At 41.0% G+C, this 22,748-nt stretch overlaps 1 protein-coding gene across 2 annotated transcripts in view; it reads right to left on the bottom strand.

Moving 5' to 3' along the window:
- polb (polymerase (DNA directed), beta) overlaps positions 1-19,231 on the bottom strand; it is a 115,092-nt gene extending 95,861 nt beyond the window's left edge. The window contains exons 1-6 of one of the 2 annotated variants that reach the window (XM_048523111.2): positions 18,999-19,231; positions 14,573-14,626; positions 11,563-11,620; positions 10,992-11,058; positions 6,330-6,404; positions 1,598-1,656 (exon numbers count right to left, since the gene is read on the bottom strand). In XM_048523111.2, the coding sequence (XP_048379068.1) occupies positions 1,598-1,656; positions 6,330-6,404; positions 10,992-11,058; positions 11,563-11,620; positions 14,573-14,626; positions 18,999-19,059 (374 nt within the window). In that variant the 5' untranslated portion in view covers positions 19,060-19,231. The remainder of the gene's footprint in view (positions 1-1,597; positions 1,657-6,329; positions 6,405-10,991; positions 11,059-11,562; positions 11,621-14,572; positions 14,627-18,998) is intronic. The other variant, XM_048523112.2, reaches the window with a different exon arrangement.
- Positions 19,232-22,748: the final 3,517 nt, after the last annotated feature.

Raw genomic sequence — 22,748 nt, 5'->3', positions numbered from 1 at the left:
AGGGCTAAGATGATTAATCTAGACAATCACTATTCTTTCACTGGGATCTTTCAATTGTGAGCCTGATAAAAATAAATCCATTTTAAACCTTTCTCCAGTCCCCCAATACCTTAACTTTAACTGTGTCATCCTGATGTTTAGATCCATTCAAGGCTTCAGATTTCTTTATCCAGATGCCCTAGTTGAAACCTGACAAGTGATTTCTAACACTTTACCACAGCTACTTTGCTTTTGAATTCAATGCTCGTAATATGAAGTCAAATATTCCAATTCACTTTCTTTCCTTGGCATCAAGAATTTGTTTACAGAGTTCTGCTGCTCTTGCAGTCCTCCTGCTCCTCCACCTCATGTAACATTATTTAGATTAAATTCCCTCCATGTCGATCTGACCGAAATTCATCACTTCATCCTTAAACACGCCAAATTTACTGTCAGGGCTCTGCTAATTTCAGGATCTACATGCATCTTTTCAGAGTCTGCTACTATCCTTTTTGCTGTTTACTACAATATCAAGTTTTGTATCATCTGAAAACTTCAAATCATGCTCCCTACTCAGTTCATTTATACAAAACAAGACAATAAATGCTGCCAACACCAGGTCCTAGAAGAAGTAACATCTTAATTTATACCTGTGACGTTTGGCCATTCAGGCTTCCCAGCAAGACTTCCACAGAAAACTGTAACAGTGGAGCTTCCATTAGCTGTCATGGGGCATGGGCACTGCTGGTCATGGGAGATAGGCACTGTTGGCAAGGCCAACATTCGCTATCCATCCTTAAATGCCTCTGAGCAGAGTAGCTTGCTTAGCTACAACAGACAGAAGGTCAGAGTTAACATATCACTGGGGCTACAGGGCCACATGTAGGCCAAACAAAGTAAGAAAAGTAGAACATCTTCCCTGAAGGTCAAAATGGGCTTTTATAACAATGTGACAATACTGTCATGGTCTCATGGCATAGAGACTAGCTTTCAATTCCATGTTCCTGAAATAACTCCACAGAGGCCAGTAGCCCATCACTAAGTCACCCTTTATTTCCATGTGTAGATTCCTTGACACTGTTCCAGCTCCTTCAGAACTTGCTATCAAAGTATCAGAATGTCTGAGACCTGCTACCCTTTTCTGTCAGCAGGGCTCTCCGATAGGAACAGGTTAACGGCCCCTTTCAGGGAAATACATTCTATGAGGTCCATCTGGCTGACCCTGTCACAACCACTACAGTTCTGATTAAACAATTTCATTTAAATTCCATTTGTTGCAAAAGTAAGATTTGAACCATGGTCATCAGAGCATGTGCCTCTAGATTACTAGCCCATTACTACTATGCCACCATCTCCCAGGCTTTTTAATTAGATTATCCTTTGTGAAACATTATCACAATAGATATTTTACAAATGTTCTTTTATGTTGTTTCAATTTCTTCACATGGCTAATAACATGGTACAATTTATTTCTTGTTATTTAGGCCAATTTTGTCAACATTCTGAAAACAAGATTAAGTTCAGAGTACTCATGATATAACCAGCAGCAATGGATGGGGGAATCCCCTCCATTTTGGTAGATTATGCTACATTAGGAGTTCTTGTCTTTTGAGTTTACCCTATTCCAGTCACTCTTGTTAAAAAGTTAATCGATGCACTGGTATCATCTTGACGAATCTGGAAAGGAAATACAGAATATTCAGTGAGGCAATAAAAGTACAAACACAGTAAAAAAGCACAGCAAAAAGACTAAACTTGAATAGGGAAACAGAAACGTAAGCTAGCCAGTGGGTGGTATTGGTGTCAAGATGTATGCAGTGGGAAATAGTTCAATTAATTTTCATCATGAAATTTGACATTTGTTTATAGATCTAAGAAGATTGTAGTGAAAAAATTAAAGTGGTACCTTAGTTCACACCTTGGTTCCCACCACTAATTATTCACAGAGTAGCATGTATTTACTTTACAAGTAATGCTTATTCATTCAATGTCTACTTTGTTACTTCATGGGAGTACTTCCTGAACAACTACCATGACATTAAGCAACAAAAAGAAAAATAAGTGCAGACAAAACAGCACATCCTGTGGAACCCCACAGTGCTAGCTTGTTCCATTGACTTCAGATGACTGATTGTTCTTTGGATTAAACAAATATTCAGCTAACCATCACATTTTCACAGTCAAGAACCATCCAAAGTTCATGTAAAAAATTTATTCTGCCAACATAGTCTTTTATTAAGGGTTTCTCCAAGAATCATGTTTTATATTATCTTTTATTCTTGCAAATAGTGTCCTTTATTGAAGGTACATCACACTATCCCGATTCGCAAGGAAATACCCCCATAGTTGTGGCTATACTTGTGCATTCAAAGCATAAGAGTATTTGACCCTGTTAGTTGACCAAATTAATTTCTTTTTCATTCAAAAAGTCCAGTGAAAGCAGGGCTACAAATTTAAAAAGAGAAAAGATGCAGGAAGGCAGCAGTGATGACAAGCACTGGAACAAGAAAGGTGTACCAAATATTTTAACGTCTCCAAAATACTTGGTACATCCTAAGGTGCTTTGTCATGAATTCATCACTTTTGAAGTACAATCACCGGGGCAATATAAGACTGCAGGAGCCAATCTGCACAGCAAAGTTCTACAAATAGCAAGTGAAGTGAAAAAGAACAAAACTGTTTTAGGTGACTGCTGAATGATTGATATTGGGGATTGAGAACTCCCATATCTTCTTCAAAGTAGTGCATATTCATACAACTGGGGCTTGGTTTATTGTCTCATCTGAAAGCAATATTAAAATTGTAGGAGATTAGCTGATCAAACTGAGGCAAACAGTTCCACAGTTGAGAGTTCCATTGAAGGAATGGATTAGAGTAATATATTTGTCATGCATTTTGGAAAACATAACGCTTATGGAAAGAAAGAAAATGTTGAGGGCATGCAGGTATTGTGTTGCTTTACATCCAGATAGCAGCTTTCCTCCTTCAGAGCCTGCAGCGATATCTCTACATTGAGTCTCACCAAGGTGATGCACCCTGATGGTGTATTTTTTCTGTTAGGTGTGCAGTCTCTGCTACAACACACAGTTTCTGTTCATGGAGTGGGCCCAGCCTCGGGTCTTCTTTCAGGAATGGTCTGTCTTTTATTTAGACTTGATCAAAGTCTGGGAAAAGGTCGGTTCACTCGAGAGCTCTCGCCCTACAGCAATAGTGGCTCTGCTCAGGGAGCCACTGCTCAGGAACAGGTTCTTCCTTGAGTGACATTTGTGCTGGCCGAAGCAGAAGAGCGCTTGGGACACAGGGCTGACCAGAGTCAAAGGCACACTGGATCACAGAGGAGCAGGCTAGATGACATCAATGCAGTTGGCAAGAGGGTGTCAATCCACCTCTAGTTTGCAACATGAGCCATCCAGACCCTGAGGAACAAGGCACTGGGGTCCCGTGACCTTGCATGCACTCAGGGAGGCTCAGGCATGCTGCAGGCTTCTGGTGAACTGACCCTTGTCTGTCCAAAACTCGACATCAGTCACGCACCAGAGACCCTTCTCCATGACACAGTGCCCCACAACCTGAGCCATCTCAGGGATACCCTCCAAGTAACCTTTCATGCGGCAGAAAGGCACTATCTGTACAGGGTGATGCTGCACATTCTCTGCTGCCATACTTTTGCCCACCACCTGGACACACCTTGGGAAGACATTTAGCCCTCTGATGATGGAGATGCCCAGCAGGGGACCCTCTACAAAGGGATCTTCTACTCTTATGTCATGGAGACTGCTACATGCTTCAGTCCCATGCAATCATCAGCTCTGCATGTTCACTGGATGCCAGACCACGTGCACAGTCTGTGGTCTGGAGGAAACGGTTTTTCACATTTATTTTGAGTGTGTTTATTTGCAGCAACTTTAGTTTTTTGAAGGGCCTTCTGGTTAAGTTTTAGTTGTCATGCAGCCCCATATTCCAGATCTAAAACCACCCAGTGTGGGGAGGGACAGAGACTTCTCTTGACTTTCTCATGGCTTTGCTCCTGTGCTGGTCAAGATGGCCATTCACAGGTCCAGGCTGAAGAGGAGTCCTTGTTTCTGACTGTCTGCTCCATTTCATGGTTACGTTGGCAGTAGGGTGTCCTTGGAGCAGGAACACACAGTGCTCACTGGTGCAATGCAGGCCTTTCCGACGGGTGTTGTGGGTGCTGAAGGGCATCATCCGTTTAAATAATAATAGTTTATTTAAGCAGGGTAAGTTTCCTTTCAACTTATTAAGTTTGTGTTTTTTCTCAGTTTTGTGTCCAGTAAAGGGCTGTTTTATGTTTCTTTTGCATTGATTTTGGACCTCTTGGAAGAGCCAAGGGGGCTTTTATTTAAATCTTGTACTGTCCACGTCCCAGGTGTGCTTGATGTGATCATTGTGAGGGGATTTTATTTTTAGTTGAAATGAGTAGAGGAACTTTCATCTGGATTTTGAAACTGTTGTTTTCCCTGCCCTGGGAGTGTTCAATGGGGATGGAGCAGAGGGGACTCGTTTGTTGTTTTTTAAGAGATAATGGGAACTGCAGATGCTGGAGATTCCAAGATAATAAAATGTGAGGCTGGATGAACACAGCAGGCCAAGCAGCATCTCAGGAGCACAAAAGCTGACGTTTCGGGCCTAGACCCTTCATCAGAGAGGGGGATGGGGGGAGGGAACTGGAATAAATAGGGAGAGAGGGGGAGGCGGACCGAAGATGGAGAGTAAAGAAGATAGGTGGAGAAGGTGTGGGTGGGGAGGTAGGGAGGGGATAGGTCAGTCCAGGGAAGACGGACAGGTCAAGGAGGTGGGATGAGGTTAGTAGGTAGCTGGGGGTGCGGCTTGGGGTGGGAGGAAGGGATGGGTGAGAGGAAGAACCGGTTAGGGAGGCAGAGACAGGTTGGACTGGTTTTGGGATGCAGTGGGTGGGGGGGAAGAGCTGGGCTGGTTGTGTGGTGCAGTGGGGGGAGGGGATGAACTGGGCTGGTTTAGGGATGCAGTGGGGGAAGGGGAGATTTTGAAACTGGTGAAGTCCACATTGATACCATATGGCTGCAGGGTTCCCAGGCGGAATATGAGTTGCTGTTCCTGCAACCTTCGGGTGGCATCATTGTGGCAGTGCAGGAGGCCCATGATGGACATGTCATCAAGAGAATGGGAGGGGGAGTGGAAATGGTTTGCGACTGGGAGGTGCAGTTGTTTGTTGCGAAACTGCACCTCCCAGTCGCAAACCATTTCCACTCCCCCTCCCATTCTCTTGATGACATGTCCATCATGGGCCTCCTGCACTGCCACAATGATGCCACCCGAAGGTTGCAGGAACAGCAACTCATATTCCGCCTGGGAACCCTGCAGCCATATGGTATCAATGTGGACTTCACCAGTTTCAAAATCTCCCCTTCCCCCACTGCATCCCTAAACCAGCCCAGTTCATCCCCTCCCCCCACTGCACCACACAACCAGCCCAGCTCTTCCCCCCCACCCACTGCATCCCAAAACCAGTCCAACCTGTCTCTGCCTCCCTAACCGGTTCTTCCTCTCACCCATCCCTTCCTCCCACCCCAAGCCGCACCCCCAGCTACCTACTAACCTCATCCCACCTCCTTGACCTGTCCGTCTTCCCTGGACTGACCTATCCCCTCCCTACCTCCCCACCCACACCTTCTCCACCTATCTTCTTTACTCTCCATCTTCGGTCCGCCTCCCCCTCTCTCCCTATTTATTCCAGTTCCCTCCCCCCATCCCCCTCTCTGATGAAGGGTCTAGGCCCGAAACGTCAGCTTTTGTGCTCCTGAGATGCTGCTTGGCCTGCTGTGTTCATCCAGCCTCACATTTTATTATGTTGTTTTTTAAGTTTCCTTTATTTTTGAACAAGCCAGGGAAAGTTTACTTTACTTTCGACCCTTGATTTCCGTACCCAAGCAATGGTTGATGGGGGCAGAATCAACAGGGGGCCATTTTTGTAGATTTACTGGTTTCCATTTTTCCAGAATTGAGGATATTTTGTTTTTGTTTAGAGTAGAGGAAACTTCTCCCTCAGCTTAGATTGGGTAGGGAAAGCTTTACTTATGCTGTCGCTATCCAGGGATGTTTGATGGGGGTAGTGACAGGGGAGCCTTTTTATTTCTATCTTTTGTTTAACAAGAGTAGAAAGAAAATTTAGACAATAAGTAAAAGCGTTCATAATATCATGATTAGAAGACAATGACAAAGACAATTAGAACAATGATATAATTTATTTGCATGTAAACAGCCTGTCCAAATACTACCATTAACTTCCAACAAATCTAAATAGGTTAATTGTAAACCTGAAAGGTAAACTACGTCAAAAATGCATACTGCACCTTTTCTAATTTTTGCAGTTTCCCTGTTGCTAGAAATTCATCAATCTTCTTTGCAATCCTGTCACCAACTCCTTCCTAAAAGTGTTGGAAATGGAAGTTGTAACAATATTCACTCAGATATTTCACATACAATAAGTACACACTTAGAAACAGAATTTCAAACCATTGATTACAACACACAAGCAAAAAAATATGTAATTTCGGTGTGAGAAGCTAAAGACTGAATTTTCACATCTGATTACAAAGATGTGAAGTAGAAAAGAAATCAAGAGATCGATTGTGAATTGGAGCACTCTTCATATTCTTTGCTCCAGCACACCATGGTCAAATGCATAACTTTGGGCAGATAATCGGGAGAAATGCTGGTGGAACTCAAGTACTCTATCATCAAACAAACAGAAAAAAGCTCACTCAGCCCACTCTCATTGATATTACAGTCTAGAATTTACACGGACATTCTTAAGTTTAGCAGAATAAAAATTGGTGGTGGGATAATGAAAGAAAGACTTGAAATTTAAAACACATTCTACAATGTCCCAAAGCATTCCATAATGAGTTATTTTTCTGAAATATAATCATTGCTCCCAAAGTAGGGTCCAAGGCAATTAGATAGAACACCCCAAAGTCATTCAAACAGCCATGTCTTAAAAACAAAATATGATGATTTTATCCTTGTTGACTTAGATATAAATTGTGATTCAAATGACTCTCTTTGTTTAATTTCCAATAGAGCTATTATCCTTTTATGAGTAGGCACACTTGGATTTAATTTAAAGTTTTATCATAAAGGTAGCACCTACAACAGCATAGCATTCCCTCAAGACTGCACCAAAGGGTCAGCCCTGATTTTGTGCCCAAGTCTCTGGACTCTGGTCTGAATTCACAACCTTCTCACTCAAGCAGCTTGAATTCTACCCTGAGCTGAAACTGACACCCTCAATTCATGATTGGGAAAACTTTCAAATATTTTCGTAACATTCTACATTTTAAGCTGAGCAAATTTAGCTTTTACAATCTCACAACATAAAGGGCCTTTATCTATCACACCATTATATAAAATCTTTTCCACACCCTCTAAGATTTTGACATCCTTGTGTCTGGTTCCAGATTTGAATACAATATGCCAACGAATGACGAATTAGCATTTCACAGAAGTCATAACCAGGCAGGATGGAAACAGACCCTTCAATCCAACTAATCCGACCAAATCTCAAACTAAACAGTCCCACCTGCCTGTGCGTGGCCAATGTCCTTCCAAACATTTCTTATTCATGTCCTTACCTGAATGTCTTTTGAATTTTTTTTTATTAAGCATCTGCATTACTCATTTGCTTTTGTATTCTGTACTTCAATTAATAAAGCTCAAAGACTTTCCTTTAGTTTTATCAATTTATTCTGCTATTTTCAAACATTTTCATTCATGGTGTACATCCGCACCCCCCCCCAAAAAAAAAGTACTCTGCTTTAGAGATTTGGGTAAATCCAGACAAAATGAAGCTTACATTTTGAACAATTTATAAAATAATTTAAAAAGCTAATGAATTTCTGGCCTTTGTATCTAGAGAACTAGAATACAACAGGAAGGGTAGGGGTCATGCTTCAACAAGACAAAGTCTGGGCTGGATCACTCAGTAAGCATGAGCAGGTCAGGGTATCACAACTTTGAAAGGATATGTTGACCTAAGGAGAGAATACAGAATACATTTACTGCCTGATATCTGGACTCCAAGCAAGGAGACATTACACAAACTAGGGTTGTATAAATGAAACTTAGATGGTTAAGTGTAATTTGATCAAAGTTTTCAATACGCTATAGGAAATAGATGGCACAGACAAAGAAAAACTATTTCTGTTAACGAGTCTTGGACAGGGAGACAGACTCTAAAATTTACAGCCAGCTCTTTCAGGACCGAAATTTCAAATCACTCTCAATACAAAGAGCTCCAGAGGTTTGTAACCCTCTTCTGCAAACTGCAACTGTTATAACAATAGTTAAAATTAAATCTGAGACTGATTCATATTTATATATCTAAATCTTTAACGGATGGAGCAAAAATAGATATTAGAACATAATCATAATAGAACCCCTACAGTGTGGAAACAGGCCATTCAGCCCAATAAGTCCACACCGACCCTCCAAACAACGTTCCACCCAGACCCATCCTCTACCCTATCCATAAAACCCTGCATTTCCCAAGCCTGACGTACCTAACCCTACACGTCCCTGAACACTGGGTAATTTAGGAACCAAAAGAACTGCAGATGCTGTAAATCAGGAACAAAAACAAAGTTGCTGGAAAAGCTCAGCAGGTCTGGCAGCATCTGTGGAGGAGAAAAAAAAAGGGCTAGCGTTTCGGGTCCGGCGACCCTTCCTCAGAACTGGTAATTTAGCATGAACGAGTAATTTAATATTGTCAATCCACCTAACTTGCACACCTATGGGCTGTGGGAGGAAACCAGAGCACCCAGTGGAAACCCATGCAGGCACTGGGAGAACGTGCAAACTCCCAAGGGTAAAATCGAACCCAGGTCCCTGGCACTGTGAGGCAGCAATGCTTACTGACCTACCATGCCATCCAATGACTGGCAATGATCTATGAATATGTTGCAGATCTGCCATGATTTAATTGAATCTTATGACAATAGACAATAGGTGCAGGAGTAGGCCATTCGGCCCTTCGAGCCAGCACCACCATTCATTATGATCATGGCTGACAATTCTGATCTGTTTCGAAATTGACACCTTTTCATTCATAGCTTTATTTGACAAATACAGCTCTTTCCCCTAAAGGACATAAAACCTAATTCTGTAACTTTTTTTTGAACACCCCCTGAAAATTTTTTGTCCTTTTAACTATTTTCAGGGCCTATCTAGTTTATTCTGGCCAGGATCCGCCTAATCCTGTTGAAGTCAACCTTATCTAAATCCCGATCCTTAACAGCTATTTCACATTTCTCCCTTTGAAACAATATGTTGAACTTGATCATTTTCAGGTTGCTATTTGATAAATGTTTGTGCACCATTCGTCTGTTAACTAAGTTTGATTCATTAATAAATTTAATAATAATGCCTGCTACCTTGTTGACTCAAAGCTTGATGTCAAAAACCAGTACAGACATACTCAACTGATTCTCCTTCTAAGACAACAGACCACATCAATTTCAATTTTTTGGAATTGTAAACCAAAATCCAAGTTCAGTTGCTGTAACTAAAAACTCAAGAATGTCTTGCAACTTTAAAATCGAGAAATGCATACTGTTGAGCTGAAAAAAAATTGTTGCTCTTTGGAAGATATAAGAGGGAGAATTCAGTACTAAATGGCGTCAAGAATCTTATGAATTAAAGAAATTCTGGCTGACAATAGTTCCCTGATTGGTTGAGAGGCAGATTGTTAAAAAGCTGTTAGATCCCGAGAGCAGCAATGTGAGTAAAAAGGTATCCAAAGCCCACAGGTAGAAAGCTTCGATCTCTCCCTCTCTCTTTTTCTCTCTCAGTAAAATACAGTAAAACCAAGAAAGCTTAGAAGAAAGAAATCACACTAGAAAGGACCCAAGTTCACCTGATCGACATCATATCAAAGAGCAATAGACACCCTGCAGACAAAAGCATATCATCATTGCCAATATCAAAAGGGCTGTAAGTAAAATAACTTTCTACCTTGTGATCTAGACTTTTGATCTTCAGAATTTTGTTTACCCTATCTCTATTCCAAGTCCACACACAGAATATAGGTGAAACTGTTTTTTGTCTGTTTTAATCGCGATCAAGTGTGTGTGTATGTTTAGGGTTTTGAAGGGATATAGTTTAAGTTTGAAATCTTTTCTTTTTACTGATCTTGTTGAATTAAGTGTGCTACAATTGTTATTTCCCAGTTCCTCATGAAACCTGGCATGAATTATTTTTATTCTGAGTCAGTCAGGCAAATTTGTCATTTTGGTGGTCTCACTGGGATTTTATACATTTGTGGCAGCTCGTAGCAACAATGGGGCACAACTATTAGCACAATCTTCCCAGTGACATTATGACTCGTGCTAGTTTGCTTATCCCAACCCATGTGAAAGCTAAAAAAATTAAAATCACTCTGCCTTTCTTAACACAAATCGTCAAATCTCTGCATTTATACATCTGTTACTTCACAGGTGCTCCTGGAGGTTTATAGACAAGATCCATAAATATTCTTAAATTTCATTAGTCTACCCAAAACGCGTCTGCTTCTTCTGCGCCTCTGTTATATCTTCTGCTAGTACTGAAATTATTTCATTCTTGACCATCTTTCCTTTAAGTTTTATGAACTGGTGTATTTAGGTTCCAAGATAGCAAGGTATAGAGCTGGATTGAACACAGCAGGCCAAGAAGCATCAGAAGAGCAGGAAGGCTGACGTTTCAGGCCTAGGCCCTTCAGTCTTGACCACCAGTCTTGTGGTCATGCCTCAGTAATAATACCCATAACGTTCCTTTTGAGCTGAATTTTAACCTGAAATTCGTCCATTTCTGCTTGTTCCTTGCACTTATGTAAAGGGCGTCCTCTTTGGGCCACATACTCCAACCCCTTGAAACTTCAGATCATTTAAGAAATGTAAATATGAAGCAAAACTAATATATTTTAAATTTAAAGCATTTTAAAAGTTATAAGAATGTTTTCTAAAAATGTGAGTGCTTACCAGCTTTTTGGCTTCCGCACCACTCTTGATTTTTGTTGGATATTTTGCAATAACTGAAGCTGCTTTCCTATCGTAAGATAAAAAGGAAAACTAACTCTGAAAGAACTATTTCTCGTACAGCAACCATCCACAGTTAAGCAGAAAGTTAAAACATAATGTTGCTTTGTAAAAGTGTTCTACACGTTTACATTAATCAGGGAGTCTCACATGTAAATCTGGTATTCAATCATATCATTGAACATACAATTAATTAACAGTAATCTAATCAGCAAAGTGACAAATAAGGATGAACCCTACATTCCTATTCACTGCTGTATTCTTAATCTATACCCACCTGATTACACACTGTTCACATTGGTAACTACTGCTTCTTTTCAGATCATCACTGAAAGGCACAACATGGCAATGTGTGGAAAGACTATCAGTCCATGCTGGATTTATTTGGAAGTACTATATGGCAGTATGATAAACTGAGCTTTACTCAGTTTATCACGACAAAGTACCATGTAAAATAATCCTTTTAGCTGAAACTTTTTTTACTTGCATCTAAACTGCCCATCCTGGGATTTACCTGTATGCATTGTACTTGTGCATTGCTCGGTTCACATTCCTCTCGAAGTTAGCCAACTCTGCAGAAAATATTAGTGTAAGTATAGTTTTAAAAAATTAACGCACATTTTAAAATAATATATAAATCAAGAATAGCTCTCAACCCGTCTCAATTTATCCATCCAGAAGAAAATAAAACACTCATTTCACCTCACTGAAATGTCAACATACTTGTACTCCAACTTGCAGAATTAAACGTTTATTTCCAAGCACTCATAACAATTTGCCTGAAATTTTTTTCTTGACACCAGTCCATAATTTTCATTTCACTACTTTTAGCTCATGCCTCATTCTCCAAATTGCTTAAAATTTGGTACATTTTCATCAGGCCACCTTTTACTTATCTGCTTTCACGGTTCAAGGGCCTTGGGATTACTTGATAAGATAATCACCTAATACCATGACTCTTTTCTACACAATCTCCAAAACTGAGAGACAAAATTACCCTTCACTTGGAGAGGTGGGGGTTAATCAAGAACAGTCAGCATAACTTAGTTAATAGTAGGTCATGGCTGACTAACTTGATTGAATTTTTCAGAGGTGCAGATCAAGGCAATGTACCTATGGATTTACTACTTGATCTACTTAAACTTCAGCAATGCTTTTGATAAGATGTCTCATGGGATCCAAGGAAAATCTGCTAATCAGATCTAGAATTGGTAGAGTTGCAGGAAGGAGAGGATAATGTTCGAGTGGTGTTTTTGTGACTGAGAAGAGCCTGTGTCCAGGAGGGTTATGCAGAGATCAGTATTAGGGCCTTTGTTGTGGTATGTATAAATGATTTAGTCTCGAATGGAGGGTTAATCAGGAAGTTTATAGATAATTAAAAAATGGTTTGGTGGTAAACATCGAAAAGGTTATCCTTGTTTACGAGGATACAGACATGTTGGTCAGCCGGGCTGATCAGTCAGAAATGGAATTCAATCCAGATAGTCAAAGATGATGCACTTGGGAAGGACAAACAAGGCAGGGAAGACATAATGAACAGTAGAACCTTGGGAATCCATTAAGATCAAAAGGACTTTGGTGTGCACCTTCACTAGTAGTGGAACAGGCAGATGAAGTGATTAAGAATGTATATAGGATACTTTATTAGCCAAGTTAGATAGAGTTTAGGGAGGTTCAGCTGGAACCGTATAAAATGTTGGTGAAGCCAAAACCACTGTGTGCATTAGGATGTGATTGCTTTAAAGCAGGTGAAAGGGGATTTACCAGGATATTGTCAATGCTGAAGAGTTTGAGTTATGAACGGAATTGGATGGACTGAGGATATTTTACTTTGAGCAGAGAATACTGAGGGTGTGAAAATGATTGAGGTATATAAAATTATGAGGGACAGTGATACTGGAGCCAGGAAGGAATCTTTCCCCTCAGTTGAGGAATCAACGAGTGGGGTGGGGCAATGGAATTAAGGAGTAGGAGGTTTAGAGGGGATGTGAAGAAAATGTTTTGACCCAGAGGTAGCAGAAATCTAGAACTCACTGTCTATATGACTGGTAGAGGCAGACACTCTCACAACAGTTAAAAAGCATTTAGTCTTGCACTTGCTCTGTCACAACATTCAAGACTATGGGCCAAGTCCTGGAAAATGGAATTAGAATAATTAGATGCTTGTTTTTAACTGGCAAAGACTCAATGGGCTGAAGGTCTATTTTCTGTGCTGCAGATCCCTATGACTCAACAATCATCTGCAATTGGAACCTTTACTTCCTTCAGCATTGTATTATTTAACAGCAAATAAAAATGGTCAAAAGTGATTCATGGACAGCAAAACATTCTGAGCTATACTGATAATGTAAAAGGCATGATTTGTCCTTCTGTGTAATGTTGGCTGTAATATAACAGAACGTAAGATCAGTCCCTCAAACCTGCTCCATCACTTGATACAATCACAGTTAATCTCACCTCGATCTCAACTCCACTTTTCTTGCTCGCTTTCCATAACAAAAACAACAGCTCCCTGCGTGAGGCATAGATTGTCAAACACAGATTATCTTTTCATGAAAATATATTTGTTTTAACAGTTTTTTCAATTGTTTGTAATGAATCCCACTTTCATTGACCACAAACATTTCTTTCAACCAATGTAGCAATTCAGCTTTAGAAATCATCAGAATTTGGGACATATGTGGATGATTAGAAGTACAATTTATTGTCAATGAAGTTTGAAAAGGACGGAAAACTGACTTAATCACTGACATTTCAGAAGGTGAATGCAGAGGGTGTATGTTTGCAATTTAAAAAAAGGCATATGCCAATGTTGCAGCAAAAGAAGGTGGGAGTCATGACCATAGATTCAACCAAATAGATAAAGTGGAAGAAACTTGAAAGATTGCCAATCTTCAGAAATGAAAAGCCACCTAATCTGAATGCAATAAAATGTACAGTATTAAAAGTATACATTTAATGCCTTTTAATATATTTTTAAAATAATTTTCTTCTTTTATTCATTAACAGGATGAAGGCATCACTGGCTAGGCAGCATTTATTGCCCATGCCCAAATGCCCAGAATGCAGTTCAGAATCACCCACATTGCTATGAGTCTGCAGTCACATGCAGGCCAGATCAGGTTAGGATGGCAATTTCCTTCCCAAAAACCCATTAGTAAACAAAATGGTTTTTCCTGACAAAAAACAATGGATTCATGGTCATCATTAGATTTTAATTCCAGATATTTTTATCAAATTCAAATTCCACCATCTGCTGTGGCAGGATTTGAAACTAATGCCCAGAATATTATCTGGATTAACGGTCCAGTGATAATGCCACTAAGCCATCACCTCCCTGTTCACTCCAAATAAATATATTTTAATAAAAAATTGTCATTTTAAGATACTGCCACCACCGAAGACAACCAATTCCCATGCCCCTCACATAATTAAACAGCTCAGAATGCTTCACTGTTACTCAATCACATTTGATCATGACAATGCAGGAAAACAGAACATGAAAATGACACACATTGCAATACCTTCCGTAATGTTCTGGCTTTGGAATCGTCTTTCAAATTTGGACAGCACATGAGCTTTTAGAAAACAAATTACATGCAGGAATCAGAAGGATGCATTTGTAAAATGTGACACGATTGCAGCGATTTTGTCATGAGAATTTCGTAAAAGTGGCTACTTCCAACAGAACAGGACTGGACTTTGATGAAACTACAATGACTGCTGACACTGTGACACAACATCAATATCACATGATTGTGAGGTTACGCCTTGGAATTGGGATTCCATGAAGACTGACATGTTGAGTGAGAGGGGTCTGCCAGTGAGACAGTTGAAGATGGAAAGTCATTTGATAACATGTCTCAGGATATTTCCACACAGAGTTGGCAAATCTATACCATTGATCGTTTGAAAAACAGAGTCGAGCTGTCAGCGCCGAAACAGTTCTGACAATTTCTTTGAAGGTGTCAAGGGGATTATGGTGGTGGTTTCTCCCATGCCAGGCAAGGGGGGAAAAGGTGTAAATTATTTTAGAAAAACAATCACCCATGGGAATTTCATGAAAAAATCAAAGCTGTTTGCCAAAACTGGGATGTCCACTGTTGCCTCGGCTTGCACTTGGATTGAGGTGGGTGCAGAATTGGCTTTAGGGTTTTTACAATGTTTAGGTCAAGGGTTCAGATTGGAGTTCAAATGGAGGAGCAAAAGCAACCCTTCAGTTCATTGCGTGTGCTCCACCATTCAATTCTTGTCTCCACTTTCCCACCTTTTCTCCATAATCAATGTCCACACTGATTAAAAATCTCTCTCTCAGCAATGAATGCACATAATAATTCGGCTTCTACAACCCACTACAGGAAAGAATGATATAGGTTCGCTATCTGTAAGAGGAAATTCTTCTCCATCTGGGTCATAACTGGGGGACTCCTTACTCTGAGATTACGCCCTCTGGTGAGAGACTCACCCACACAAGCAAACAACTTCATTTAATCTACCCTATCATTTGTCCTAAGAATCTTGTAGGTTTCAATAAGTTAGCCTCCCATTCCTCTAAATTTCAGTAAGTACAGACCCAACTGATACAACTTCTCAAATAAGAAAACCCCTCCATACCCAGAATCAACTGAGTGAACCTTCTCTGGACAGCCACCGATGACAGTACATCTTTCCTTAAATAAACAAACTGTTTACACCATCCCAAGTGTGGTCTACCTAGTGCCTTGTGCAGTTTTATCAAGAAGTCCTTGTTTTGTACTCCATTCCTGCTGAAATCAATGCCAACATTCCATTTGCTTCCCTATTACCCACTGAACTTCACAGAATCAATATGGAAACAGGCCATTTGGTCTGTCAAGTCCGCACCAATGCTCCAAAGAGCATTACTCCCCTCCCACCAACCCATTCCTGCAGCCCTGCATTTCCCATGGTTATTCTACCTAGCCTGCACATCCCTGAACACTATTGGCAATTTACTTTGGTCAGTCTACATAGCCTGCACATCTTTGGGCTGTGGGAGAAAACAAAAGCACCCAGAGGACAATCAACGCAGACATGGGGAGAATGTGCATATTCCACACAGTCCTCCCCAGGGTGGAAGTGAACCAGAGTCCCTCAAACTGTGAGGCAGCAGCACTAGCCGCCCAGCCACTGGGCCATCTAAATGCTAGCATTTTGGATCTATGCGTGAGGACACCCAAATCCTTCTGTGCTGCATCTTTCTCCACTTATTCAAATAATATTCAGCATTTCTACAAAAAATAAAAACCAAAGAACGAGGTTCCGCATGGCAGACTAACTGGTTAAGTTAGATGACATGGGATTCAGGGTGAGCTTGCCAACTGAATACAAAATTGGCTTAATGGCAGGAGACAGACATAGGTGGTGGAGGGCTGTTTTTTTTCAGATTGGAGACCTGTGACCTGTGGTGTTCCACAGGGTTCAGTGCTGGGTCCACTTTTGTTTGTCATTGATATGCGAATACAGAGAGCATTGTTAATAAGTTTGAGGATGACACCAAAGCTGGTGATATATCAGATAGTGAAGGTGGTTATCTAGGATTACAAAGGGATCTCGATCAATTGGATCAATGAGCTGAAGTGTAACAAATAGAGTTTAATTTGGATAAATGCAAGTTGTTGCATTTTGGTAGGTAAAACAAACAAAGGCAAGACTTATACTATTAAAAATAGATCTTGGGTAGTGTGGGAGAAAAGAGAGAACCAGGAATCAGGTACATAATTCTTTGAAACTGGCATCATGTAAAATTAGGGTGGTTAAGGTGTTCAGCATGCTTGCCTTCATTGCTCAGACCTTTATATTTTGGAGTTGGGACGTTATGTGGCATTGGTAAGGCATCTTCTGGAGTACCATGTCCAGTTCTGGTCTCCTGATACAGGAATGATATTATTAAACTGGAGAGGGTTCAGAAGAGAGTTACCAGGATGTTGCAAGGAACAGAAGGTTTAAGTTATAAAGGAGATGCTGGATAGGTTGGAACTTTTTCGACTGGAGCGTAGGAGGTTAAGGGGTAACCTTATAGAGGTTTATAAAATCATGAGGAGTATAGATAAGGTAAATGACAGGTGTCTTTTCCCTTGGGTGGAGGATTTCAAGACTGGGGACATATTTTTAAACGGAGTGGAGAAAGATTCAAAGAAGACTTGAGAGGCATTTTGTTTTTTTAACAGAGAGTGGTTCATGTGAGGAATGAATTTCCAGAGGAAGTGGGGGATACGGGTACAGTTACAACATTTAAAATACATTTTAAAGTACATGAAGAAGAAATGTTTGGAGGGATATGTGCAAAGTGCAGGCAGGGGGGACCAGTTTAATTTGGGATTGTGGTCGGCATGGGCTGTATGGACCAAAGAGTCTGTTTCTGTGCTGTATGACTCTATAACGCAGATGCTAAAAATCAGAAACAAAAACAGTATTTGCTGGAAAAGCTCAGCAGGTCTGACACCATCTGTGGTATAATAACATTATTTCATGAAAAATAAAATCCACAAGAACTGCAGGTGCTTTAAATCAGGAACAAGAGCAAAAATTGCTAGAAAAGCTCAGCAGATTGCTCTTTTGGTCCTCTTGCCAAACTAGGGAGAATGGAAGATCTGAATATTATTTAAATGGGGAAAACCAGAGAAAGTTGCACAATAGATGAATTTGGAATTCTTTTTCATGAATCACAAAATGCTGATGTCCAAGTTCAGTGGGTAAAAGGGAACACAATGGATTATTGGCTTTTATTTCAAGGGGAATGGAGTATTAAAAACAGAAAGGTCTCGTTAAAACTATTCAAGGCTTTAGTCAGCCCACATCTAAAATATTTTGAACAGTTTTCATCCCCTTATCTAAGGAAAGATGTACTGGTGTTGGAAGCAGTCAAGTGAAGGTTCCCTGGGTTGACTCTGGGTATGAAGGGATTTTCTTATAAGGAATGCCCTGCCTGCAATAGTAGTAGACTCACCAACTATAAGGGCATTTAAATGGTCAGTGGATAAACATATGGAAGATAATGGAATAGTGTAGGTTAGATGGGCTTCAGATTGGTTTCACAGGTCAGCACAACATTGAGGGCCGAAGGGCCTGTACTGTGCTGTAATGTTCTATGTTCTATTAGGACTGTACATAACTAAACGTTTCCTCACTTACACTCCATCTGCCGAGATCTTGCCCACTCATGTAATCTCTCCACGTCCCACTTGAGACTGTATTATCCTCACCACTCGCTTTCCCATTTATTTTTGCATCATCTGAAAACTTGGTTACTGTACACTCATTTTCTGCATCCAAGTTGGTATCATATATTGTAAACAATTGTGGCCCTTGCAATACTCCAGGAGTTGCTATCCTGAAATTACCCCCCTCATCCTAACTCTATTTCAGTTAGTCAGCCAATCCTCTATTCACACTCAAAACAAAGGGTCTAGACTCTTCCCAAGAAGGGTCCAGACCTGAAACGTCAGCTTTCCTGCTCCTCTGATGCTGCTTGGCCTCATGTGTTCATTCCAGCTCTACACCTTGTTATCTCAAAACAACAGACTCCTCGAAATGTAGTCTAATGAGGTACTTTATTAAACGCCTTTTGGAAATGGTGCGCATCTGGTTTATGAGTGGGTTCAGGCTGTAGCTCTAAAAATTCAACATAGTATTAGTATCAGGGTAGGTATCGATTTCGGGAATGGATTTCGGGTTAGAATTATGATTAGCTGCTTTAGCTGGGGTTTAGTTTTACGTTCTGCTTTGGGTTCAGGGTTAAAAATTTGAATATTGCAAAGATTTAAAAATGGAGAAACAGTAAGGCCCGCTTTCAACACCGGCTGGGGAAGGTCTGCACTGTCCTGACATTCCTTCTCGATTAATGACAACCCGATTTCCCTAGTTCTCCCTGAGGATCGGAACGACACATCGATCCCAGGCCACCGCTGCCTCTTCCTCCCTTCCTCTTACCGATTAGGAAATCGGTGATCCCCTCGTTGAGCGTCTCTTGCGGCGCTTTCCTCTTGCTCATGGTGGCGAAGGACGATAAAGTAACCAGGCAACCTAACGCTAGCCGTCACTTCGCGTGACCGTCGGCTCTGACAAGGCTCTCCCCCTCCAAAACCCGGGGATGTCCTGTCAGGAAAAGGCCAGGCTTCAGCCGCGCTGCTAGGCCGCGTGCGCGCGACCAACGGCCAGCTGGGATTTAAACCCGAACGGCCGCGCGCGTGACCCAACCGTCACCCAGATTACAGGTACCATCAAAACTTATTTGTGGCAATGTACAATCACGTGTTGTTTTAACATAGGCATCCCGGAACAATTATTGTTTGATTTACTTTATTTTGCGCTCCGTTTACACATTGAAATTATAGGATTCTTTTCACGAATGGCCGTGGAGACAATGAAAGTTCCTCACCCCACTGTTCAAACCATGTTGTTTTCCCCAGGACATTCGTCATCACCAACCCCGACCCTTTCAAACGACTTGCATATTGTGTGTGTGTCCGTCCAGAAGTGCTCTTACACACAACTGAACGATTTCCCCGCCCCATCACCAAATCACCCGTGTCAGACTCGTATTTACATAGCATCTTTTATTATCCCATAGCCAATGCCTCCATGTGAGAATGTAGTCGAATCAGAGTGAAAGGGGTTCCTGGCGTGGGCGTTCTTGTCATTTAACAGGCCACTTCAGGGGTTAATTCCGTTCCCCCCCGTCTTCTCTGCTGGCTCTCTGCCTCATTAACTCGCGAGACAGAAAGCTGGATGGCCGATTCAGCACGAGTAAACTCCTCCGAGTCGCTAATATCAATGTTTCTGGGCTTCCAACAGTGCCTCAGATTAATTTACTCACAAGATGTGGCCAGCACTGGCTGGACCAGCTCTTATTCCCCATCAGCAATTGCTCGAGGAGGTAGTGCTGAGTTTGCTGTGAAGAGCATCATTTGACCTCTCCAGTAACGGCAGTTGAGAAAACAGAACCTGAAGAGGTTTGGGGAGGGGAGGAAGTAATACTTAAGAGTTAATGTCCTGCTGATCCTGAAGCTCCATTTTGAAGTATACTAGATGATTCAGACCAGTATAGGTCAGTCAGAAGCTTTACTAATTTTGCTTCTGCTGATGGGAGAAACACTTTAAAGCCCTCTGTCCACAGTGTCCACACGAAAATTTTGATTTTTGAGATCGAGTTCTCATAACAATGTAATGCTGGCTAGATCATCTATTCTCACAATATCGGCTGAAGGATAAATTAGCCAAAACTGCAGGGAAAACTCCCCTGTACTGCAAAGCAATCTTTTATATCTACCCAACATATTTAACATTTCATACAACAACTGTGCAGCAACATGGAATACCAGTCTTAATTTTTGTACTGAAGTAGGTCCTGAATTATGATCCTAACTGATGGTAACATTGTGAAGTCTGATTTGAATCTATCCAATGAAACCTAAATTGATAAACCATAAATTTTATTTCTGTATGTTTTGGGCTCTCTGATGAAGTGTCTAGGCGCGAAATGTCAGCTTTTGTGCTCCTAAGATGCTGCTTGGCTTGCTGTGTTCATCCAGCTCCACACTTTGTTATCTTGGATTCTCCAGCATCTACAATTCCCATTATCAATGATAGTAGGAACTGCAGATGCTGGAGAATCTGAGATAACAAGGTGTAGAGCTGGATGAACACAGCAGGCCAAGCAGCATCAGAGGAGCAGGAAAGCTGACGTTTCAGTCCTAGACCCTCTGGCTTGCTGCAATGTTCCAGTGAAGCTCAGCACAAGCTGGAGGAACAACACCTCATTTTCCGCTTGGGGACACTACATCCCTCTGGACTCAATATTGAGTTTAATAACTTTACGGCCTAAACACCCCCATGTCCCAGCCCCCCCACCCCACTCACCAGGCCTTGTTACCACATAGCCCGTCACTATACACCCTCTGTTGTTAGTCACTAACAGTCCCCATTAACAACTGTTCACCCTCCGAGCCTGATTGTTAGCAATTCTTTTGTCTGTCCAACTGTCTTCCTCTCTCTTTGGGCTCTGTCTTATTGTTTACTCCCTACCCCACATACCTCCCTATTTTCTGCATATAAACTGACATTTTCGCAGCCACCATCGGTTCTGAGGAAGGGTCACCAGACCCAAAACATTAACTCTGTTTTCTCCTCCACAGATGCTGCCAGACCTGCTGAGCTTTTCCAGCAACTTTGTTTTTGTTGCCTCTGATGCTGCTTGGCCTGCTGTGTTCATCTAGCTCTATGCCTTGTTATTAAAGAATATCAATGTTTATTACACACAACAGGGGAAAAATACATACAAGAACTGTGAAACATTTTTTTAAACAATTCAGCCCTTTATCCTCAACAGTAAAACAATATCTTACAGACATTCAAAGTCCAGTGAAAATTCAGTGAAGATTTTCAAGTTTCTTGTTGCATTTAAGTGGTTGGACTTGGCTTCTTTGCAACAAACTTCTGAATTCATTCAATGCTACTTCTTCAACTATTACCTCTTCCCAAGAGTTTTAAACAAACTGCTAACGCTCTTCACTTATTTCCTAACATAGATTTTTTAAAACTCCTATTCCACAGACTTCTGTTTCTGGAGCTTTCTCTTCCTGACAATATAACCACTCGAGATCTTTCTCCGAACACCACTTTGCACACTGCTAGGTTAACAAGGACTTTACAGACATAGACCTGTCTTCTCTTGCAGAAACCTGTACACCTCCTGCCTGGCTCGCTCTTTCTAAAAGAGCTGGTTCCTGTCTATGTCTCTGTCTTTGTCTCCCTGTGTCATAGGGCAGCTTCTTGCTAGACAACAGCACTTTTTCCCCCACACCCTTGTTTTATTAAAGCACTGAACTCTTCATAGAGTCATACAGCATGGAAACAGACCCTTTGGTCCAACGTCATCCATGCCACCCAAATTACCCAAATTAGTCCTACTTTAAATGCATGTTCGTATGTTTCCATATATCCTGTTCACTGAACTCAAAAATGAAACTTAAGTCCTTCCTAACATACATAATGAAGAAACTGAAGGCCCTTCCCAATTTAGATTGCAAGTCTCCAAAGGAAATCATGAACTTTCATCACAATTGAACTAGTTTCCTCCTGTAACAGACTGTTTTCCACTGACTGAGCTGCATCGGAATCAAGTCCCTTTTTGCAAAAAAAATTATAAATATGTGGACCATTATGTTGATTACAGCAGCTGTTTGGCCTGTTCCCATGTATGTTACAAGAGAACTACAACTTGACAAAGTAGCGCAACTGTTGATCGGAGGAATTCCATTTCTAACAAGCAATCCTATTTTACATTCAATATAGTCTAACATTATTGACGCTGTTTTTTTGGAATGTGAATGGGAAATAACATTTTGAATATGAAAACCATGACTGTATAATTAGAGATATAAAACCAACCTGCTGAATTATTTTGCTTTTGACTTGAATAGTTAGAAACTTACATCCTCATTAACATGTTGCACGTAAATCTAAGCAGTGTTATATCCTTAAGTGTGCAGCGTTATGGACCAGACCAAAACTCAACATTCAGAACATAGTCTAAACTCTAACTTTTTTTTTATTTTAAGGTTAACGTTAAGTGTTGCATTTCAGATACAATTCGCTTGGTTAAACTACCAGATTTAAAGCAAAACACATTTTATGAGAGTCATAGAGCTTTACAGCATGGAAGCAGACCCTTCTGTCCAA

The sequence above is a fragment of the Stegostoma tigrinum genome, chromosome 40 (genome assembly GCF_030684315.1).
Source record: "Stegostoma tigrinum isolate sSteTig4 chromosome 40, sSteTig4.hap1, whole genome shotgun sequence".
NCBI lineage: Eukaryota > Metazoa > Chordata > Chondrichthyes > Orectolobiformes > Stegostomatidae > Stegostoma > Stegostoma tigrinum.
This window is presented reverse-complemented; position numbering and strand designations above follow the sequence as displayed.